Source organism: Pseudophryne corroboree, chromosome 1, assembly GCF_028390025.1.
Source record: "Pseudophryne corroboree isolate aPseCor3 chromosome 1, aPseCor3.hap2, whole genome shotgun sequence".
NCBI classification, from domain to species: domain Eukaryota; kingdom Metazoa; phylum Chordata; class Amphibia; order Anura; family Myobatrachidae; genus Pseudophryne; species Pseudophryne corroboree.
Genome location: NC_086444.1, coordinates 876586297 through 876599672, shown reverse-complemented (window position 1 = coordinate 876599672; position 13376 = coordinate 876586297). Strand labels below are relative to the sequence as shown.

Genomic DNA, 13376 nt, shown 5'->3' with positions numbered 1-13376 from the left:
TGCGAATGCAGAGATCTTTATTTCCCTGCATCCAATCCTGACACCCTGGAAGACATGCCATTGTTGAAGAGTGCGCAATAAGGGATCTAGTGCTATGTTAAAGAGGAGGGGTGATAAGGGGCAACCTTGGCGGGTGCCTCTTTCTATTGTAATTCTTGGGCTTATGAGGCCATTTACCAGTAGGGAGGTTTTGGGATCATGATATATGCACTTTATTAGATTTATAAATGTATCATCAAAGTCCCTTTTTTCTAATACAGTATATAGGTGTGACCATAGTATTGAGTCGAAGGCCCTATGAATGTCAAGGCTGACTAGTATATTTTGAGTGGGTGTTCTGTTTTGGGCCGCTACAACCGCCGCTATGGCCGTTCTGATTGCCTTAACTGCATGACGCCCCTGTACGAATCCCATTTGATGGTCCGAGAGGATGGATGGCAATATAGTCTGTAGACGTGATGCCATAATTTTGGCCAATATTTTGTAATCTACATTTAACAGGCTTATAGGTCTGTAAGAAGTCAACAAGCTCGGGTCTTTATCAGGCTTGGGAAGTAAAGTCATGAAAGCCTCATTAAAGGACAGACAGGGAGTTTTCTTTTCATGTATGGACCTAAATAATTCTAGCAAGGTCGGTGTGAGGTGAACTTGCAGAATTCGGTAGTAGTCGCTTGAAAGACCATCAGGTCCTGGAGTTTTTCCATTAGGAAGGTTAGATATAGTCTTATTGATTTCTTCCATGCTTATCGGGCCTGCAAGCGCTTCTCTCTGATCAGACGTCAGTTTAGGGAGCACTGAGTCTGAGAGAATAGTTATCTGGTCAGATAGGTTTATAGGGGTTGAGCGAAACGCATTTTCAAAGTAGTGACGGAATTGTGCGTTTATATCTGAAGACTTGGTCAATAGGGCTCCCGTTTCAGGATGTTTTAATGTGGTGATAATGTGACGTTTTCTGAATGGCCTAGACATTGTTGCTAATAGTTTCCCTGCTTTATTACCCCAGCGGTAGTATTTGTTCCGTGTAAAGTCTATTGACTGTTTTGCCTTAGTGATAAGATATGTCTCCAGTAGTTGGCGCGCCTGTTTATACAAAGTTTTAGTCTCATCCGAAGGTGCATTAGTGTATTGAGCAAAGGAGGTTTGCATCTCAGCACGGAGTGCTTCGTATTCCTTCCTAGCGTTTTTGTTTTTCTGTGAGACGTAGTTAATTATGTGTCCCCTCATAACCGCCTTAGAGGCACTCCAGAAGAGGACGGGATTCTCCCAGTGTTCAAGGTTACCATCGACATAGTTAGTCCAATGACTAATCAGGTAAGTCTTGAACTCGTCAGATTGTGCTAGATAGTGCGGAAACCTCCATATTCGATTACGGGGGTGCATGTGTGAATGAGTCAGAGATATGGAAACTGGAGCATGATCTGACACCATTATATCATGAATATCTGTGTGAATTATATTATTGAATAGAGTATCCGAGATAAGGATTCTATCGATACGTGAGAGAGACCCATGTACCATTGATAGGTGTGTGTATGTTTTGTCTGTAGGGTTCAAGAGGCGCCAGGGGTCTGATAGGCCTAAGTCTAGCTTGAAGGACTGGTATAGGTGAGCATAGAAGTTAGAGGGTCTGTGTACTGGTGGCCTTTTGTCTAAAGATGGATCTTCTACCATATTAAAATCTCCCCCTATAATAAAGGTATGGTTCGTCCTGCCCTGGAGGATGTGGCCAAGGTCTCGGATAAATATATGTGGATTTATATTAGGGGCATAGAGGTTGACTAAAGTGTATTGAGTATGGTACAAGTCAATGTCCATTATGATGTAACGACCCTCCGGGTCTACAATTTGTTCCAGGATAGTGACCGGGAGGTCTTTGTGGAATACTATCGCTACTCCTCTCGCCTTACGATGATAAGGGGCGGATACACAGGCGCCCAACCACGGGGCTTTAAGTGTGTTTTCTTCTGTGGTGATCCAATGTGTTTCTTGCAAAAATATGACATCTGGGGTAAATCGTTTAAGGTGGGTAATAACTCTTTCTTTTTACCGGAGTATTAAGTCCACCTACGTTCCATGATATTATGTGTAAAGGTTTGAATGTGGGGGGGCTATCACTATCTAAATGTGGAGACGACATGACTACCCATCCCCCCACCAGGGGTCAAGTATCCATAAGGGGATGTCACCAGGTAGGAGATTTCGGGGACAGCTCATCCCCCAAATGGAAAGGGGGCCACCAACACCCATTTTGATATGAAAGGCAGGGAACCTAGAGATAAAGAAGAGCCATAGCAGCCTCCCAGGACCCGCAGTGAGCAATATACAACTAATAAGTATTTTCCAAGTTACCTCTAAACACCATCTTTTCAAATTTTCAAACAAACCAGTACGTTGGTGGGCATCATCTAAAATTAGATGTGCGCACCTGAAACTCAAATTAGAAATATAACAAACACACAAGAATAAAACAATTCCAGTAACAGAGGAAGTGTTTCATCAATAGTTCAATAGCCCTATTTCAGGGAATCTATAGTGATTATGGTTCCCCTACCCTGTAATCGACCTTTTTGTGTTTGTAAGTCATCTACGAGGAGAGTGAGGGGACAGCTGAGGGGGCTTAAAGTATGATTTAGCCTCCAGTGGGTTAGAGAAGTAAATTGGCTTTCCATCCTCTATCACCCTTAATTTTGCTGGGTAGAGCAAAGAAAATCTGATTTTTTTCACCATGAAGGAAGGTGCATATCTCTGAAAATTCTTTACGTTTCTGCGTGACTGACGCTGAAAAATCCTGGAAGATCAGTACCCAACTTGTCTTTTAAAGGGCCTATACTCTACTTCTTTAATCTCTTGCTATTAATGTATTTAAAGCATTTTTGGGGATTTGCTTCGCTTTCCTTTGCTACTAGTTTTTCAGTTTCAACTTTAGCCGCTCTTATTTCCTTTTTGCATATTTTGTTACAGTCCTGAAATGACTCCACTTCCGTCAGATTTGTATTATTTTTTTTTAAATGCTCGCCTTTTCTTGCCCATAAGTTCCTTTATCTTTTTGTTAAGCCACATCGGTTTATGATTTTTATTCCTTTTTTTTTGCTGCTCGTAGGAATAAAATTGAGAGTATTTTTAGCTAGCAGAGATTTCAGTACATCCCATTTCTCCGTAGTATTTTTTCCTAGAAACAAACCTTCCCATTCAATATCCCTGAAAAATACCCTCATCATTTCAAAGTTGGCTTTGCTAAAGTTTAGAGTCCTAGTTGAGCCAGTATAGGACTGTTTATGAAAACGGATATTGAATGTGACCATATTGTGGTCGCTGTTTCCTATGGGTTCCCCTACTATAATACCTGATACCAATTCCCCATTGTTTGTTAAAACCAGGTCTAAGATTGCATTTTACCTGGTGGGTTCCTCAATTAGTTGAACGAAGTAGTTATCATTTAGTGTGTTTAAAAACATATTGCCCCTAGCAGTATCACATGAATCGTTTTTCCAGTTTATCTCTGGATAGTTAAAATCTCCCATCACTACTATGGCACCTACTCCTGCTGCTCTTTCAATATGCTTCAGTAACAATTCCTCATCAGATACATTAATACCAGGCGTCCTATAGCATACACCCAATACTAACTTTATTATTCCTTTATCACCGCATGCAATTTCTACCCATAACGTCTCGACAGTGTCTACAGTCCCCTCCTGAATATCTTCCCGTATGTCAGGTTTTAAAAACGGCTTTACGTAAAGACACACCCCTCCACCCCTTTTATTTAGTCTGTCTCTCCTAAACAGCATATAGCCCTCTAGATTGACTGTCCAATCATGAGATTCGTCCCACCAATTTTCAGTTATGCCTACAATATCATACTGTTTGCTTGCTGCAAGTATTTCTAGTTCGTCCTTTTTACCTGTAAAGCTTCTAGCATTTACATACATACATACAACCAAGATAAGTATTTCCCCTTGCATCTGGAACATCTTTCACCTTATGTAGCAACGATGACCTGTAATAGTTATTAGTTAGTGCTTTGGTAAAACCTCTTTTAGTACCCTTACCGGCTGCTCTTACCCTCCCCCCAACTTCTTCCGCATTTAATTTACTACCGCCATCCCCACTATTCTCACTGCATGACCCGTAGTTTCTAGCTAAACCCTCCCCCCCAGGCTTCTAGTTTAAAATCTCCTCCAACCTTCTAACCATCCTTCCCCCCAGCACCGCCGCCCACTCCTCATTCAGGTGCAATCCATCATGACAAAAGAGATGGCTCCTGACTGAGAAGTCCACCCAGTGTTCCAGGAACACAAACCCCTCTTTCCTGCACCAACCCCTCCTTTCCTGCAATCCCTATTATCTACCATCACCATCTCCTGATTAACAGTAACTCCAGGAACATGAAACATTCCATTTGATATGTAGTCATGTCACATATAAAGTCTGTGAAACATAGTGTAGTTCCAAATTGCTTCCTTACCCTCTTCTTGATGAATTTGAGAGCCCGTTTGTCCTTTGACACTTTCAGCAACTCCATAGCACGTCTCTCATATGGAGCAAAGCCACAAACTTCACGGATCATGTCACGGACAAACTTGGTGTGCTTAGTCAGGCGCTGCAAGGAAATAATAAAAATTTACTCACCGGTAATTCTATTTCTCGTAATCCGTAGTGGATGCTGGGGACTCCGTAAGCACCATGGGGAATAGACGGGCTCCGCAGGAGACTGGGCACTCTAAAGAAAGATTCAGTACTATCTGGTGAGATTCAGTACTATCTGGTGTGCACTGGCTCCTCCCTCTATGCCCCTCCTCCAGACCTCAGTTAAGAAAACTGTGCCCGGAAGAGCTGACATTACAAGGAAAGGATTTTGGAATCCAGGGTAACACTCATACCAGCCACACCAATCACACTGTACAACTTGTGATAAGCTTACCCAGTTAACAGCATGAACAACAACTGAGCATCACTCAACCGATGCTACATAACCATAACCCTTTGTTAAGCAATAACTATATACACGTATTGCAGAAAGTCCGCACTTGGGACGGGCGCCTAGCATCCACTACGGACTACGAGAAATAGAATTACCGGTGAGTAAATTCTTATTTTCTCTAACGTCCCAGTGGATGCTGGGGACTCCGTAAGGACCATGGGGATTATACCAAAGCTTCCAAACGGGCGGGAGAGTGCAGATGACTCTGCAGCACCGAATGGGCAAACACAAGGTCCTCCTCAGCCAGGGTATCAAACCTGTAGAATTTTGCAAAAAGTGTTTGAACCCGACCAAGTAGCAGCTCGGCAAAGCTGTAATGCCGAGACCCCTCGCCCAAGAAGAGCCCACTTTCCTTGTGGAATGGGCTTTCACTGATTTCGGCTGCGGCAATCCCGCCGCAGAATGAGCCTGCTGAATCGTGTTACAGATCCAGCGAGCAATAGTTTGCTTTGAAGCAGGAGCACCCAGCTTGTTGGATGCATACAGGATAAACAGCGAGTCAGTCTTCCCGACTCCAGCCGTTCTGGTTACATAAATCTTCAAAGCCCGAACTACGTCCAGCAACTTGGGAGTCCTCCAAGTCACGAGTAGCCGCAGGCATCACAATAGGTTGGTTCAAATGAAAAGATGACACCACCTTTGGCAGAAACTGCGGACGAGTCCGCAATTCTGCCCTGTCCATATAGAAAACCAGATAGGTGCTTTTACATGACAAAGCCGCCAATTCTGACACACGCCTAGCTGAAGCTAAAGCCAACAGCATGACCACTTTCCACGTGAGATACTTTAGTTCTACGGTCTTAAGTGGCTCAAACCAGTGGGATTTCAGGAAATCCAACACCACGTTAAGATCCCAAGGTGCCACTGGTGGCACAAAAGGGGGCTGAATATGCAGCACTCCCTTAACAAACGTCTGAACCTCAGGCAGTGAAGCCAGTTCTTTTTGAAAGAAGATGGATAGGGCCGAAATCTGGACCTTTATGGACCCTAATTTTAGGCCCATAGTCACACCTGACTGTAGAAAGTGCAGGAATCGACCCAGCTGGAATTCCTCTGTAGGGGCCTTCCTGGCCTCACACCAAGCAACATATTTTCGCCATATATGGCGATAATGCTTTGCTGTCACGTCCTTCCTAGCCTTTATCAGCGTAGGAATAACTTCATCCGGAATGCCCTTTTCTGCTAGGATTCGGCGTTCAACCGCCATGCCGTCAAACGCAGCCGCGGTAAGTCTTGAAACAGACAGGGCCCCTGTTGCAACAGGTCCTGTATGAGAGGCAGAGGCCATGGTTCCTCTGTGAGCATTTCTTGCAGTTCCGGGTACCAAGTCCTTCTTGGCCAGTCCGGAACAATGAGTATTGTTTTCACTCTTCTTTTCCTTACGATTCTCAGTACCTTGGGTATGAGAGGAAGAGGAGGAAACACATAGACCGACTGGAACACCCACGGTGTTACCAGTGCGTCCACAGCTATCGCCTGAGGGTCCCTTGACCTGGCGCAATACCTTTTTAGCTTTTTGTTGAGGCGGGACGCCATCATGTCCACCTGTGGCAGTTCCCACCGACTTGCAATCTGCGTGAAGACTTCTTGATGAAGTCCCCACTCTCCCGGGTGGAGGTCGTGCCTGCTGATGAAGTCTGCTTCCCAGTTGTCCACTCCCGGAATGAACACTGCTGACAGTGCTTGCACGTGTTTCTCCGCCCAACGAAGAATCCTGGTGGCTTCCGCCATCGCCACTCTGCTTCTTGTGCCGCCCTGACGGTTTACATGAGCCACTGCGGTGATGTTGTCTGACTGAATCAGCACCGGTTGGTTGCGAAGAAGAGGCTCCGCTTGACTCAGGGCGTTGTATATGGCCCTTAGTTCCAAGATATTTATGTGCAGACAAGCCTCCTGACTTGACCACAACCCTTGGAAGCTTCTTCCCCGAGTGACTGCCCCCCATCCTCGGAGGCTCGCATCCGTGGTCACCAGGACAAAGTCCTGTATGCCGAACCTGCGGCCCTCGAGAAGGTGAGCACTCTGCAGCCACCACAGAAGAGACACCCTGGCCATGGGGGACAGGGTGATCAGCCGATGCATCTGAAGATGCGATCCGGACCACTTGTCCAACAGATCCCACTGAAAGATCCTCGCATGGAACCTGCCGAAGGGAATGGCTTCGTATGATGCCACCATCTTTCCCAGGACTCGCGTGCAGTGATGCACCGACACCTGTTTCGGTTTTAAGAGGTCTCTGACTAGAGTCACGAGCTCCTGAGCCTTCTCTGCCGGGAGAAACACCTTCTTCTGGTCTGTGTCCAGAATCATGCCCAGAAAGGGCAGATGTACCACAAATCTGAGGTACTCCTGATGAGGTAGATAAATGGGGACATGCAAGTAAGCATCCTTGATGTCCAGAGACACCATAAAATCCCCCTCTTCCAGGCTTGCAATGACCGCTCTAAGCGATTCCATTTTGAACTTGAATTTCTTCAGATAAATGTTCAGGGATTTTAAATTCAAGATGGGTCTGACCGAACCGTCCGGTTTCGGTACTACAAACATAGTGGAATAGTAACCCCTTCCCTGTTGAAGGAGAGGAACCTTTACAACCACCTGCTGGAGGTATAACTTGTGAATTGCTGCCAGCACTACCTCCCTTTACATGGGGGAAACTGGCAAGGCCGATTTTAGGTAACGGTGAGGGGGCGTCACCTCGAATTCCAGTTTGTATCCCTGAGACACAACTTGTACAGCCCAAGGATCCACCCGTGAGCGAACCCACTGGTGGCTGAAATGTCGGAGACGCACCCCCACGGCTCCTGGCTCCGCCTGTGGAGCCCCAGCGTCATGCGGTGGATTTAGTGGAAGCCGGGGAGGACTTTTGTTCCTGGGAACTAGCTGCGTGGTGCAGCCTCTTTCCTCTACCCCTGCCTCTGGCAAGAAAGGATGCACCTCTGACTTTCTTGCTTTTTTACGTACGAAAGGACTGCATTTGGTAATACGGTGCTTTCTTAGGCTGTGGCGGGACACAAGGCAAGAAATTTGACTTCCCAGCCGTAGCTGTGGAAACTAGGTCTGAAAGACCGTCCCCAAACAATTCCTCACCCTTATAAGGTAAAACCTCCATGTGTTTTTTTAGAGTCGGTATCCCCCGTGCATTGCCTAGTCCATAAGACCCTTCTGGCAGAAATGGACATTGCGTTTACTCTAGAGCCCAGCAGGCAAATGTCCCTCTGGGCATCCCGCATATATAGGACCGCGTCCTTGATATGTGCCAGGGTCATTAGAACAGAGTCCCTGTCCAGGGTATCTAATCCATGCTGCTACCGCACTACACATCCAGGCCGAAGCAATTGCTGGCCTCAGCAGCGTACCAGAATGTGTGTAAACAGACTTCAGGATAGCTTCCTACTTTCTATCCGCAGGATCCTTTAGGGCGGCCGTATCCTGAGACGGCAGGGCCACCTTCTTAGATAAGCGTGTCAACGCCTTGTCTACCCTGGGGGAGGATTCCCAGCGTAACCTGTCCGTTGGCGGGAAAGGATACGCCATCAGCAATCTCTTGGAAATTACTACCTTCCTATCAGGGGAATCCCACGCTTTTTCACATAATTCATTCAATTTATGTGACGGGGGAAAAGCCACTTCTTGCTTTTTCTCCCCATACATATAAATCCTCTTGTTAGGGACAGGATTTTCCTCAGAAATGTGTAACACATCCTTCATTGCCACAATCATGTAGCGGATGGCTTTAGTCATTTTAGGCTGCAACTTTGCATCATCGTCATCGACACTGGAATCAGATTCCGTGTCGACGTCTGTGTCAACTAACTGGGATATTGGGCGCTTTTGAGACCCTGACGACTTCTGCGCTGTGGGAGCAGGCATGGGTTGAGACCCCGACTGTCCCAGGGCTACAGCTTTATCCAATCTGTTATGTAAGGAGCTTACATTATCATTTAACACCTTCCACATATCCATCCAATCAGGTGTCGGCCCCGTCGGGGGCGACACCACATCTATTTGCACTTGTTCTGCCTCCACGTATCCTTCCTCATCAAACATGTCGACACAGGCGTACCGACACCGCACACATACAGGGAACGCTCTGACTGAGGACAGGACCCCACAAAGGCTTTTGGGGAGACAGAGAGAGAGTATGCCAGCACACACCCCAGCGCTATATAACCCACGGATTACACCGTACCTTAGTGTTTACCCAGTAGCTGCTGTTATTTATTTATTTATATATATATATATATATATATATATATATATATATATATATATATATATATCTCTGCGCCTAAATTAAATGTGCCCCCCCTCTCCTTTTTACCCTCTATTGCACCTGTATACTGCAGGGGAGAGCTTGGGGAGCGTCCTTCCAGCGGAGCTGTGAAGAGAAAATGGCGCTGGTGTGCTGAGGAAGAGGGCCCCGCCCCCTCAGCGGCAGGCTTCTGTCCCGCTTCTCATGTGTAAAAATGGCGGGGGCTTGCACATATATACAGTGCCTGACTGTATATATGTATACTTTTGCCATCAGGTATCTTAATTGCTGCCCAGGGTGCCCCCCTGCGTCCTGCACCCTACAGTGACCGGAGTGTGTGGGTGTGCTGCGGGAGCAATGGCGCACAGCTGCAGTGCTGTGCGCTACCTTAAGTGAAGACAGGAGTCTTCTGCCGCCGATTTCGATGTCTTCTTGCTTCTGCTGCTTCTGTACTTCTGGCTCTGCGAGGGGGACGGCGGCGCGGCTCCGGGAACGGACGATCAAGGTTAGGTACCTGTGTTCGATCCCTCTGGAGCTAATGGTGTCCAGTAGCCTAAGAAGCGCAACTTAGCTGCAGTGAGTAGGTTTGCTTCTCTCCCCTCAGTCCCACGTAGCAGAGTCTGTTGCCAGCAGAAGCTCTCTGAAAATAAAAAACCTGACAAAATACTTTCTTTTCTAGCAAGCTCAGGAGAGCCCACTAGGAGCACCCAGCTCTGGCCGGGCACAGATTCTAACTGAGGTCTGGAGGAGGGGCATAGAGGGAGGAGCCAGTGCACACCAGATAGTACTGAATCTTTCTTTAGAGTGCCCAGTCTCCTGCGGAGCCCGTCAAATTCCCCATGGTCCTTACGGAGTCCCCAGCATCCACTAGGACGTTAGAGAAAAACAGAAATAATGTGTTAAGATCACATTCTAAGTGATTATCTAAGCTCAAGAGATGTCAACTGACAGCTACAAGAAAGCCTCAATTGTGTCATCATGGAAGAGCCCAAGGTCATTCAAACAGTGAAAAAACGTACAGTGAGCCAAAGACTAATGCATGCCCACAGGTTAACGATAAATACTCGGGGCTAATCAGTTACTTTGCACCATTTCTAGGTTCTACCATTTCTAGAGGATTGTAAATCATCTGCAACCCCCCCACCACCACCACACACAACCTTCAAGTGCATAAGTCAATTGTTTTCTTCCTAAATGTTCCTGCATACTCACCCCTCTCCTGCGACAGTGTCTGATCTTTGCAACGTTCTTGGTCACTCGATGGCCTTTATTGAGGCCCACTGCCATGGGGTACCTGATAGCCATTCTGCAAAGCATAAATCACACCCTTCAGAAAACATACAACTACAAGAAATATGATAAATCTGAATTATAACAATTCTCCATTATTAATTGTTCATTTGTTTTCGCTCTGTCCATCAGGTGTAGGTCTAGCACAGTCATTAAAATGTAGCTAACCAGTATGCTTTATAGTATGGGTATTATGTTAGTGCTCCATAGCACTTTGTGCACCAATTTATTTTAGCCTTAGAAAACTTTCAGCCTATACACGCTATGGGGCAGATTCAATTGTGGTTGATGCCTGCGGTCTAGTGTGTGCATATGTAGTCTTCACACTAGGCTGTTTTAGCGGCACCCTGCTAAAAGTTTGCCTGCAGCAGCGTGAATGGATGTTGTGCGCACACACACGGCATCTATTCACATTAAATGGTGCTGTTGGGGAAGCTCATTTAACGGATACATTACTGATGCCTAATGCATTTATGAAGAGAACTGCTAAGCAACAAAAAGGTATATAAAACCTTAGCATAGATATGGAGTATAATTCACACCAGGGGGTAAATTTACTAAGATGGGAGTTCTATTTAAGATGGGATGTTGCCCATAGCAACCAATCAGATTCTACTTCTCATTTATCTAGCACCTTCTAGAAGATAATACCTGGAATCTGATTGGTTGCTATGGGCAACATCCCATCTTAAATAGAACTCCCATCTTAGTAAATTTACCCCCAGGGCTTAATTTAACTTTATTTACAGTTTATTATATAGTAGCGCATATTCCATTGTGCTTTAAAATTAGAAACCGTGATAGAACCTCAATGCTGCTGCCCGGCTCATCTTCCTCACCAAATGCACTACGTTCACCTCCCCTCTCCTACAAGCCCTTCACTGGCTCCCCTTCCCTTTCAGAACCCAATTCAAACTTCTCCCACTCACTTACAAAGCCCTCACCCACTCCTCTCCCATTTACATCTCTGACCTTATCTCCCTTTACACTCCCACCCGTCCTCTTATGCACGCCGACTCTCTTATCTTCTGATTACTTCCTCCCATTCCGATCTCCAAGATTTTTCACATGCTGCTCCCTTTCTCTGGAATTCTTTACCTCTCCCCCTCACTCTCCACCTCTCTACAAAACTTCAAACAGGCTCTTAAGGTCCATTTCTTTACCAAACCCAGCCAAATCTCATTCTAACCCTCTGTTCCTCACTCTCTGTGTACCCCATCTGTGTCACCCCCGTCTGTCTGCCTCTCCCCTTTAGAATGTAAGCTGTCACGAGTAGGGCCCTCTTCCCTCATGCGCTTATACTTTTCTTACTTTAATAATCCTCAATTGCCCAAATCACGCAGTTTTTTGGTCACCTGGAACTTATCTCTATGTCATTTACTGGTGTAGTTATGCTTAGTTACCCTGTACTTGTCCTATATTGTCTTCAACTATAAGTCACTGTTTTCCTGTTTTGATTATGTGCATATGTACTCTAATTGGGCGCTGCGGAACCCTGGTGGCACCATATAAAGGATAATAAATAATAATAGAACAAAAATGGGTAAGACAGACAAGCGTATGGGCCCTACACACAAAGATTTCACTGAACGATATGAACGTTCTCGTTCATTAATGAACGAGAACTCGTTCAGTGTGTAGGCACCAACGATACGCGGCCCCGCGCTAGTTAATCGTTTTGCTTATGCATGCAAGCCAGTATGGACAACCTCATCCATATTAGCATGCACTGCTATGGAGCCGGGTGATGTGGGCAGCTCAGCGACGGGTCACCGAGTGTGTAGGGCCCCTTACACTCTATAGGGAAATAAGACACTGAATACACAAGGATAGGTGTTATCTATTGCATAGTAGTCCGGCCAGATTGCAAAGGTTCTTTATCCAATTGTAAAGTGCAGAAGAACATGCTTGGTGCTATATAATACCGCTTTCATACTGTCGGAGGCGGGTCGCCCCTGGGAGCCTGACACGGGAGCTCCCAGTGTGCGACCCGCCTCAATAACCCCTTTCACACCGCAGACTGCAACCCGGCAATATGCCGGGTGGGTGACGCGGCATGGGCAGTGCTGGGAGATCACATGACCTCCAAGTGCCACCCGTACACACACTGAACAGGAAACGGGTCGCACTGACCCGGCTCCCGTTAACCGCACAGCGAGCCAGGTTGAACACGAGTACCCCGCTCGCTAGCAGGATTGAAATACCAGGTCACTCGACGCGGTATATTGACCCTGGTACCTTTGACACTGCACAGGAACACGGGTTATGCGCGCTCTTGTGCCAATAACCCGTGTTCAAAGCTGCTGGCGTGAATGGGGTATAAGTAAACATCAATAAGGGTCAGGGACCAAGTTGCACCTCTGACATCAGTGTGGCAGACCAATAATAACTACTGGTGCCTGCAGGGAAGAGTAACCGAGCAGCAGAGCTGGCAGCCATGTGTATACAGGCACAGCAGCTATTACGCGGCCAATGTAGCACTACAAGTGGAGGATGGAAAAACCACACTGAGGGGATCCCGTTGTAAGCGCCCATTAGGCGACGAGGACAGATGTACAGCACCAATGCCGGCTGCACTCGGCAATCAATGAATGCCCTCTAGGGTCGCACTGCTGCCGGCACCGCGCACACACAGAGTAACAGACACGTACAGAGAAGCACGCCGGGACTACAGGCCTGACACCAGAGCCAGCAGCACACACAGCAGCGGCCACATACATGAAGCGGACAGCATACACTGCCCCCCGGGTGCTACAGCCCCGGCAATAACCCCGTGACAGGCCCGTCCGTCATCCCACCCACGTCCCCTCTATACAGCCGGGTGCCCAGCCGGAGGATGGCGGAGAT

The 13376-nt window shown here is 46.8% G+C and overlaps 1 protein-coding gene across 1 annotated transcript in view; it reads right to left on the bottom strand.

The window, feature by feature from the left end:
- The window catches only part of RPL36 (ribosomal protein L36), a 47014-nt gene that overhangs the window by 33493 nt on the left and 145 nt on the right, over window positions 1-13376 (bottom strand). Inside the window, exons 2-3 of the mRNA XM_063920086.1 lie at window positions 10452-10545; window positions 4469-4603 (exon numbers count right to left, since the gene is read on the bottom strand). Of these exons, the coding sequence (XP_063776156.1) occupies window positions 4469-4603; window positions 10452-10544 (228 nt within the window). The 5' untranslated portion in view covers window position 10545. The remainder of the gene's footprint in view (window positions 1-4468; window positions 4604-10451; window positions 10546-13376) is intronic.